This window comes from Spodoptera frugiperda, chromosome 1 (genome assembly GCF_023101765.2).
Source record: "Spodoptera frugiperda isolate SF20-4 chromosome 1, AGI-APGP_CSIRO_Sfru_2.0, whole genome shotgun sequence".
Classification (NCBI taxonomy): domain Eukaryota; kingdom Metazoa; phylum Arthropoda; class Insecta; order Lepidoptera; family Noctuidae; genus Spodoptera; species Spodoptera frugiperda.
Window position 1 is genome coordinate 1,369,284 of NC_064212.1, and position 10,304 is coordinate 1,379,587.

The 10,304-nt window shown below is 38.0% G+C and overlaps 4 protein-coding genes across 5 annotated transcripts; 2 read left to right on the forward strand and 2 right to left on the reverse strand.

The window, feature by feature from the left end:
- The first annotated feature begins 235 nt into the window (after positions 1-235).
- Positions 236-927, forward strand: LOC118273585 (oligosaccharyltransferase complex subunit ostc-A). Its single transcript, XM_035590633.2, has 2 exons — positions 236-451; positions 538-927. The coding sequence occupies exons 1-2, from the start codon at positions 313-315 to the stop codon at positions 846-848; spliced, it is 450 nt and encodes a 149-aa protein (XP_035446526.1). The 5' UTR covers positions 236-312; the 3' UTR covers positions 849-927.
- Positions 881-4,031, reverse strand: LOC118273584 (calcium and integrin-binding protein 1). Its single transcript, XM_050707948.1, has 5 exons — positions 3,868-4,031; positions 3,721-3,755; positions 3,045-3,292; positions 2,491-2,692; positions 881-1,912 (listed from the first exon to the last, which is right to left on the reverse strand). The coding sequence occupies exons 1-5, from the start codon at positions 3,916-3,918 to the stop codon at positions 1,891-1,893; spliced, it is 558 nt and encodes a 185-aa protein (XP_050563905.1). The 5' UTR covers positions 3,919-4,031; the 3' UTR covers positions 881-1,890.
- A 180-nt stretch (positions 4,032-4,211) lies between these two features.
- On the reverse strand, positions 4,212-5,525 carry LOC118273286 (uncharacterized). Its single transcript, XM_035590184.2, has 4 exons — positions 5,162-5,525; positions 4,655-4,885; positions 4,330-4,539; positions 4,212-4,246 (listed from the first exon to the last, which is right to left on the reverse strand). Exons 1-4 carry the CDS (start codon positions 5,523-5,525, stop codon positions 4,212-4,214), a joined length of 840 nt encoding a protein of 279 aa, XP_035446077.2.
- Positions 5,526-6,453: 928 nt separating this feature from the next.
- On the forward strand, positions 6,454-9,708 carry LOC118273638 (adenylate kinase isoenzyme 1-like). Of its 2 annotated transcripts, none has more exons than XM_035590704.2 (5): positions 6,454-6,620; positions 7,092-7,310; positions 8,126-8,284; positions 8,839-8,979; positions 9,425-9,708. In XM_035590704.2, exons 1-5 carry the CDS (start codon positions 6,588-6,590, stop codon positions 9,626-9,628), a joined length of 756 nt encoding a protein of 251 aa, XP_035446597.2. In that variant the 5' UTR covers positions 6,454-6,587; the 3' UTR covers positions 9,629-9,708. The 2 variants fall into 2 exon arrangements, with proteins under 2 accessions (XP_035446597.2, XP_035446598.2); XM_035590705.2 differs by having other exon boundaries at positions 9,428-9,708.
- The last annotated feature ends 596 nt before the right edge of the window (positions 9,709-10,304 follow it).

The following is a 10,304-nucleotide window of genomic DNA, read 5'->3' on the forward strand; positions in this document are numbered from 1 at the left end:
TACCGCTTATATCTTTTTAACTTATTTTATTACACGAACGTTCAACTAATAAGAAAATCATCAATTTGATGGCACTTTATGAGCAATGATTTAACTTGCAATGTATTCATTGAAAGAATTTTTATTATTATAGTGAATTGTAATATTTTTAAAAGCGATATAGTTAAATAAATGTCTAGATTCGACTATTCTCTCACTAATTTAATTTTTAGTCGATTTAATACTAACATCACTGCAATACAGATAATGCTGTCATCGACGTCAACAGGCGTTCAACAAATTCGTCGGTTCTTGTTTCATTAAATTCGAAAAATGGAGGCTTTATTCGCAATACCATTCTCTGTTCTTGAAGTTCCTAACATTAAAATTAAAAAGCCGACATGGCTTCAACCTCCATCTGCCATGACAACCTTTTCTTTGGTGCTTTTTTCATACTTTCTAGTTACCGGAGGTTAGAGAGATTGTTTTGTGAGATTACCAGTAAGTTTCTTATTGGAATGCTCTGTAATAAAGTCTAATACGTGTTTTGTATTGTAGGTATTATATACGACGTGATTGTGGAGCCGCCAAGCGTGGGTTCAACGACCGACGAACATGGGCACAGTAGGCCGGTCGCCTTTATGCCTAACCGAGTGAACGGACAATATATTATGGAGGGATTGGCTTCCAGCTTCCTCTTCTCGCTCGGTGGCCTTGGATTCATCATCCTGGACCGTACACACAACCCCTCCACCCCCAAATTGAACAGGATCTTGCTAATCTCAGTTGCCTTCCTATGTATTCTTGTATCTTTCTTTACCACTTGGATATTCATGAGGATGAAGTTGCCAGGATATTTACAGAACTGATTGTTTACTAAAATAGAGTAAGCGAAGTCATGTTTTTATTTTAAATAAGTTTAATAAATATTTTTTATATTCATTACAATGTTATTTCATTTCGAGATAATTATGTCTATATTGTGCACTATTTTATTCTTTTTATTATCAATATTATACATTCCAACATTGTAACACTTCATTCCTCCTTATCACTTGTTATACAATAACAATGTCAGATTACACATGTACCTAGTATCAATTATACATATACCTAAATATACATAAAGTTAAGAAAGATTTACTATAAAAACTTCAATAAAAATTTCATTAGAATACAAAACTCATTCATACTAACGTCAATACTTAAATATTTGGCATTTCAATACAATATTTCTTTAAAAAAAATTGAGACATCACAAACTACATAAAGATACTAAAGAAAGCTATGATTATACACTAACACAAAACAATTTTTATGTTAAATACATTGTCTAAAATTAGTAAAAAACACAATAAATGCTTTATAAATAAACATTGGAAAATGAGACTTATTATTGTACTATTCCTATTCACTATTTCTACAAGTCATATAAATCCTTGTTAGATTTAGGGCCAATTTCTCCAACACCTGACAACTTTATCGGAAGAATATGAAATGTTGACAGTTGTCCCATAAAAATACTGTCAGATATTGATTCTATTATAGATATAACAATAAAAATCTACTTTTAAAAAACTTATAGTAGAAATACAATCTTACATTCGGAACAGTTCCTAAGGATTTTTTTACATCATAATACTGTCTAAAAAAGGAAAAGAATGATTATCATGAGTCGGAGAGGCTATTTATAAATATTTTTTTTATAATTTATAAGCTGCTATGTGTTACACAGTAAAAAAGTACTGTAACTAAATCTCACCTATTTGTAGAAAAAGTGTCATAAAAACTTAAAAGTAAATAATAATAAAAGTATTTTGAGACAATATCTAGAGGTATTACTTCGAGAATGCATGAGTACTTATGGTTTCAAGTTGTGACAGCGAGTTGAGTATTTCAGAGATCTTCAGTTCACAGTCTTATTCTAAATGCACTGAAAAATAAAAATAAACCATTAGATCCGTAACCAGAAACCAGAAATTTTATTTGGGATTTCATATTTGAATCACTATTATTGCACCTAGTACACTGTGTTAATGTAAAAAAATTAAATTATTCTAAAAGGATTTTTAAAAACTTCACTGCCTCTTTGATCGAGTCCTCGCAAGTCCGACTTACGACAAGGGGTTTCGGGTTTGATTCCCGTGTCGGGCAAAGTATTGCTGAGCTTTTTTCGATTATTCGAAAATTTCCCAGTAGTAGCACGGAGTCTGGAATTGTGCCCAGTATATGGCAATAGGTTTACCCCCTATTACACGGGACTTATAACACAAATGATGAAAAGTGGGTGTACATTGTATAGCGGCATTACGTGCCGCATATTACGCCACCTCTGCCTACCCCTTCGGGGATAAAAAGGCCTGACATTGTGTGATTTCTAAAAACTAACAACAGTAGGTCGGTCGGTAGTCTTTTTATTAGTGTAATAATACACTAATACACTTTGATATACCTACTAAAGTGTCTTCCTGGTGTATGTGAAATAAATAATTTTGACTTTATAATACTCACTGGCAAAAATCTGAGCTTTTATCAATGATATGTTCAAACTCTGCAAAGGATAGAGCTCCATCATCATCCAAGTCCGCTTCTTCCAGAACATTCTGTACTAGCTGCTGGATCTCCGAGTCACTCAACTTGAGCTCTGGACCACACAGCCGTTCGATTACTTCTCGTAAATCTGATACTCCAATCATGTCATCCCCATCAAAATCTAGAAGAATATAGAATGGACAATGTTAGTCTTGAGCAAAGAAATATCATGACATCAGAAAATAAATAAAGAAAAAATAAAAGATATATTATGACATTTTAAATATATTAAATACGATAGGTATGATTGGAAAAAGTTGAGAATTCCTTTTCTTATTGAATTTGGTTTCAGTGAAAACACATGATAAGCCTAAATAAAATAAAAAATTCAATAGGTCTAACTGTGAAAATGTAGATGATCTTATTGTAGCTAATCTGATGTTTGAATATTAAGGATCATCTGTGATAGTTAGTTAGTACACTCTAATATTACCTTTATTATAAAACTAAAAAAAAAAGTTTTTAAATCTCACCAAATATCCTAAAAGCATGTTCAGCCTTCACAGCCTTCGGTGCCATCTCACTGAACACGGACATCATGTCGAGGAAGTCTTCGAAAGTACAGTCTCCATCATTACTGGAGCTGAACACTTTACAAATGCGATCCCTGAACGGATTCACTCGTAACTCTGGATATTGGAGTATCTTTGTCATCGGTAATTTAGCATTCTTATTGTGGCCTACTTTCTCAGGAGCTAGAGCTTTGAATTTCTGGTGAGCGCTGAAATTTAAAATATTTTTTGTTTTTGAAACTGATCATCAAAAGAAAATAAATTGACTGCATGGTTGGCGCGGTGGCGCGACCGGCTGACGAGCAACATATAGTGGGTTTGATTCCCGATTCCACTCTTTGTGTGGTCCGGGTGTCATGTTTATGTGAACACATTATGTTTGTAAGTAAACGCTCTCCTTGACACAGAAGAAAATACGAGTGTGGGGCAACATATAAAAAAAAATAACACAATCATAAGGGAATCACTATGAGTCAATTTGAATAAAATCTCTTTGTAGTTACCAACCAATTAGTTAATTTAGTATAATTAGCATGCTTAAATCAAAGTATGGCGATAACGCGATGTTAAGGACGAAGTTTTTAAAAGGAAACATTGTGTTTTCACAGAATTTACTTAAAAAAATATTGTTACTCACTATAACACTTCCTTCTTGGTAAAGTAGGTTAAATCCTGAAAATAGTAATAAAATAATCAGTCATTAATACAAAATTTCTTATAAAATATTACTCATCACAGTTCTGTTCAACAAAAATCATAACAAAAAGAATATTATCTTTGTTACCTCGTAATCTTGTAATTCTTCCTCGGTAAATTGGCTTTTTCCTTGGCCCATTATATGTATTTAGTACAGTTTGTGCTAAATAAATTTATTCTATGAGTTTTTAGTAAATAATAACACAAAGATGAGATTCAATGGGTGCGGAGTAGGTAAATGCAAAGTGATAAGAAAAGCAATAATGTCAGTGTCAGTGTCAGTGCAAGAAAATGTCAAACCGATTGATTACACGTTTAGTTATTTTTTATGCATTTTCTAAGGACTGGTTTTATTTTAGGGAAAATAGTTAAATGAAAATTCGTAATCAATATGCGGTATCTTATTTATATTTACAACCAAATCGAACATCATTATTCGTCGTCACTTTGAGATTCTGTTGTAGTTTCTGAAATGAAAATTAAAAAAAATATGAAAGTGTTGAAAGTTCTAACCAAATACCAACCTTGTTGTTTATTTGAGAATACGAACCATTAGGTTTCTTCATTCGAGATGCAAATAAAGAACCCCTTTTGTAAGGACCACCAGGGATCAGTTCACACACAATTGGAAGGTTGTTTTTACAAGGCATAGAAACCCACGTTCTATGTTTCGTTAGAACAACGCAATCGAATTTTTTACGTGCTTTTCTCGGGCTACCAGGAGCCCAAGCTCGATACGTCGTACAGTCAAGGGGGTCACCTAAAAAATAGAAAGGACCTAATGAAAACTTTTAGCTTTTTCAACGTCCAAGGTTTTTTTTTTTTGTTTTTTACGACAAAATTTTCGTCACTTAATACATATATCTGAAACGTACCATTTACGCTGATGAAAGCACTTCCATTTTTACTCCTGAGCCCTACAAATGCCATATCAATACTGGAGCTCGCCAGGAGTTGAGCCAGTGCATCAGTACGTTGCTCGCTGGTAACGTCCACTGGTAAAGCGCTGACATTCTTACACTGACGGTATCCGAGTGTGTAGTTTTGCCTCTTTGTGATGACGAAGAACATGCCCAGGGTTGGTACGCATGTGGTGTTGACGTGAGCTAGAAATCACGACTTTCATTAAAGAAGAGGTACTTATATAAGATTCGTAGCAATTTTCGGTCCATTGTCTCAGGCTACCCCCATGGGAGACAGGCGTGAAGTTATGTACTTATGTAAATAGTTCTAGTCCTTATTTATTTAGGATCACATACACACAAACACACCCACTGTTATCGTAACTCGTGACCTTAAAGGAGTAAGGACTTATCTATATTCGCCTTAGTAAAAAACGTGCATTTTGGTAGAGACTAAGTAAGCACACACGGATTACTTACGAACAGGCTTCGCATAAATGCTATAGTAATCATATCTGGAGTCATTCACCATGGACAATCCACCGTCTGCTTCAGCACACTTCAGAACTTCGCACGTGTAGTCTACAGTCTCATTACTATCTGCCCAAGCTTCTCGAGGGCTGAAGTTTATAGCCAGACCCTTCTTCTCAAAGCCAAGCCGTTGGCAACTGATCAGAGACGTGAAATTGGCCTTGGATACTATGCCAAGCTTAGAACGGTAGCACTTTTCCATCAGGTGATATTTTGGAGTACGTAACTGAGTATCTACTGAGCATTTGGATACTGCTGTTAAAGTAGTGTCGGTGATTGATAAGAGCACTATTAGAATTAACTTAAATATCATATTTCGAAAAGTACTTTTCACTCTAAAACTTTTGTAGTATAAATTAAATACAAGCGCCTTCAAAATATTTTATAGCAATACGCGTCACTGTGACTGCAAATTAAATTAATCCTTTTTTATGTGGCACTTTATATTTTTATAACAGCGTGCGTTATCGACTTTTACAGACTGTATATGAAGAATTCAATTTAGTACCTTCTAGTAGTTTCTCGTTACCTATTCGCTGATTGATTTTAATGGAACTTATTAATGTCGCATGCTGTAACTTGTATGACAGAATAATTAGATAATGAGGTACTGTTACATATACGGAAACAACGTATTATTGTTCCGACATACCTACATAAATAGCTTATAGGTATACTCATTTGTGTTTGTGACTGAAAAGGTTGCATTACCAGAAACCAGGAAGAGGAAAATAGATAATGAATCGATCACATGCAGGGACCTATAGCTAGCGCTGTATCTGTTATCATCAATTCTACGGGGCCCGCGCGCTACGGGGGTGCCAAAACTTCGTAAGCGAAAACAGAAACACTACCCAAATATCAGAAACGATAAGTCCAAACAATCACCTCCTTTTTCCGCATCAAGCATGTGTTCAGAAGTCCCCTCTTTGAGTATTGATAGACAGGGCGGGAAAAGGCATTGATGATTTTACTCCTCAAATATAATTAAAGTTTGTGGACAAATTTTTATGCGGGCCCCCGCCAAGACACGTTACGCCCCTGATCACGAAACTTTATGTTACCTGAATATTTCCTATTTATTAACAAAACACGGTACTGACCTCAAATAACACACAGACATACTTTGCACAGACAAATTAATATAACGACTACCTATACAACCTCCTTTGCAAGTCTCAGCCAACAAGTTTCAATTAAAAATACTGTCTGAAAAAGTAAAGTTAATTCGAAAACCGTCAACAATCTAGTTGTCCCATTCAAAAAAGTGTCATTTATTTGGAAATGTCATTTTACTCCAATTTTATTGAGGATTATAATTATTATAATTAATTTTACAAAGTTATAAGCTTGCAGACAATTCTTGTAACTCAAAATGGGATGTTTTTACTCTAAGAGTAATGAGGAGGTGAGTGGTCATTTATGGTGAGGAGGTGGAGTGACGTAAGCAGTGCCAGGGTAAGGAGAGGACACCTTTCCTGTATGTCACCACCATGCGATCTGTCTGCTCTTTTGTCACCCATCACAAGAATACTTTATCTATAAAACAAAGTCATTTAATCAATTTTGTTTTAAGTATTATGTTATCGGCTTACTCACGTAACTGTTGGCGAGGAACTCGACTAGTTTCAAGCCATACTAGAGGCTCATATTCATGAGCAGCATTCCGCGATACACGACGCGGCGATTATCGCGCTGCTACTCTGCCCAGTACAGTTTTGTTCTAGATAAATGTATCAAATACTATCTAGCCTAACAATAAACCCTCCTGAAACAGAACAACTTTTGGCTGCCACTAGACAATAAATTATTAGAATTCTAAAGGAATACAGCGAGTTCTGGACCGTCATAGTCTATACTGAGACTCTTTCTTCCACAGGACATAGTCTACGACATGTCTCCTATAAGACATTTGCCCGTGATCTTCGTGAACGGAGTCCCGGGCGCAGGAAATCAAACTGTAGCGCAGACTATATCGAACATAACTGGATACACGATGATAAGGCCTGGTGACCTGGTGCGAGCTGAAGCTTCGAAGGACACAGCTAGGGGGCGCTTGATTGCTGATAAGTTACAGGCCCAGGAAGATATACCTGAGGTATGGTGAACTGAAGTATAACTTAAATCAGTGCTAAAGTCTTCATCAGTCTTTTGGCAGAACGAGTTAAGGAAGTTTCATTAAAATATGCGTGGTCCAGAGTCAGTTGTAAGAGTTTCTTAGTTAGTTCTCACGGCACCCATAGAGAAGGGGTGGTTATGAGTGATGGTGATGCCAATGTAAACGATTAGTAAAGCTTATTTAAATGAAAATGTTTACATCGTTCTCGATAAGTTACGAAAGGACTACGACACAAATTACAGACATTACAGTCTGTACCGTGCACACATATTATCACCCGCCGTTTTACCGGATGGTAAAACGGCGGGTGATGCGACACTAATTTGCTTGTCAAAATAAAATGTTCCATTACTTACATACACTGGTGTTTACACAGAGAAATTCCATTTATACACTGAGTATAATATAATGCACGAGGCGCGCGCGGTCGCCCCGGCCTGCACCCTGTCAACCGCTACCCTGCTGGCGTATCTACTGCCCGCGTAAACCGCGCCAGAGCGCCACCGGCTGCTGCCTTACCCGCGTGTTCTATTCATACCTTTATTTTATTTGACTACATGGTTGGTGCGGTGCCTGGGCGACCGGCTGCCGCGCAACGTGTAGCGGGTTCGATTTCCGTATGGAGCAACTCTTTGTGTGATCCACAAATTGTTGTTTCGGGTTTGGGTGTCATGTGTATGTGAACTTGTACGTTTGTTAACGCACCCACGACACAGGAGAAAATCGTAGTGACTTCGTTAAAAAAATCCCGAAGACACGATGCACCGTTTAAATCACTTTTTTTTCTATTACAGCAACTGACAGTGGACTTGATAAAAGAGGCGATGTTAATGCAGCAGGATGCGAAGGGGTTCATCCTAGTGGGCTTCCCAAAGAACCTACGAATGTCAAACATGTTCAACAGGCAGGTGAAGTGGCCGGAGAAGATCGTGGCTCTCGAAGTGGATAGTGAGGTACCTTATATTGTTATTATTCTTCTGTATTTACTTCTGTGTTATATCGTAGCAATGTAATACTTAGACTTTCTCTTTGAACCCTAAGGTTGACTAATAGAGAATGCCATATGGCATTAAGTTCGCCTTATGTACCACTATTCAATTGTATTGTGTACATTAAAGATTTAATAAATAAATGTAATGCCTAAAAGATGTGGGTGAAGGGCATTTCGCAAGGTCCCTAATACAAGAAGGAATGGCAATAGAGTTTCATGGCGCTTTATAAATAAGGCTTATTGTGTAGAATTTTGTTTATTTGTGCATTTACTTGCAAACTTGGTGTTAATGCACAGGACCTTTTGCTAGGTCCTACATACATACATAATTACATACATAACCTCACCTTTGACTCCCATGGGGGTAGGCAAAGACATGAGGACGCCAATTATAACGATTCTTACACACCTCTTTCGCTAGAGCCTATGGACTGTAATTCGGGCTATTCGTTCTCTAACAGTAGATTTCACTTGAAACCTCACAATTTTAGAAACGATGACATTTAATGCTCTCAGGTGGCAGCGACAAGATTACAGAATAAGTTATCGGAGCTAGGCAGACCGGAGTCAGAGATCAACTCGGCGCGGCAGATCGTCAAGGAGGCGGCGCACAAAGTGAAAAACGTACACAAACGGTTCGGGGGCCATGTTATAACGGTAAGCCGAATGTAATCTGCTTATACAGAACATTCTGATGGTCTTCTAGCCATGAGAAGAATATTCTTTTGAAGCTTCACTAAGATATTTCTATCTTTGGCTAAATGTGTGAAAATATTCCATAATATCCCAACTTTTATCCATGCCAGTCAGTGGATGATACAAGTTTTTTCTTCTACTGCACGGTTGGTGCGGTGGCTAGGCAACTGGCTGCCGTGCAACGTGTCGCGGTTTCGATTCCCGCACATAACAACTCTTTGTGTGGTCCACAAATTTGGTTCCGGGGCTGTGGTGTCATGTGTATTTAAAATTGTATGTTTGTAAACGCACCCACGACCCAGGAGAAAATCCTAGTATGGGATAATGGGCAAAAAATTACTATTAATGAAGAAACTACCTAAACCATCCGACACACAAAAGATCTCTATAACATTATCTTCGTCAGCAGCTGGACAGCAGCGGCAACCCGAAGGCCCTAGCGTCCACACTGAAGGAGATACTATCAGACACTATAGAGCAGTGCCTGAAGCGGCCAGAGTCCCCGGAGCCTCGGCCACCGACGGCCGTCTCCGCGCCAGCAGTGACGCAACCCCTGGTGGCGCCGGCACCTGAGGCACACGTCGAGCTAGAGGAAGCCGAGAAGCAGTAGGGTTAATCGTTTAATACTCAATAATTAATTGTGATTTGTTTTAAATTTTGCTATAATACATGTTATTGCTATTGTTTTTTTTTTGGTGTTTTTGAAACTAGCAGTTTTGTTCCTGTTCTACATTGTAGAAATCTTAATTCCACTCTACTCTAGGTGTTATGGTCAGGAGCGAAGATGCAAGAAATAAATTAATTTATAAACATGATAAACAAAAGAATTGATGTAATCGCTCCAGCCCTCTAGGCATGATGCTGTTGATCAAGATTGAAAGTGATGTGGAAATGCCCCACGCCCCCGTTTTGTGTGATATGTTTTACCAGGGACCTTATAATGACCTTATGAGGACATTTTCTAGTAGATAGATATTTACCGTAGTAGCTTGAGGCGGGGCGCGCGAGAGAACGAACTTCCTCATGCCCTAGCCATCGCGAGATACACTCTGGGCGTCGGGAATCGCAGGACGATCTCCGGCCACCGTAAGTGCGGGTCCAGAGCTATCAGACCACTACAGATGGGGCGGCTGATGCCTAATCCTGAGCTGCGGACTACCTAGCAGGTTTACCGGGGCTTCGGCTCAAAAGGCAGGAGTAGGAACGGGGTGGATTTTAGTCAGTAAGAGTCTGACACTCCCTCTCGCCTCGCCCAGGGCGGGAGAAGTCATTGGATGATTTTCCCC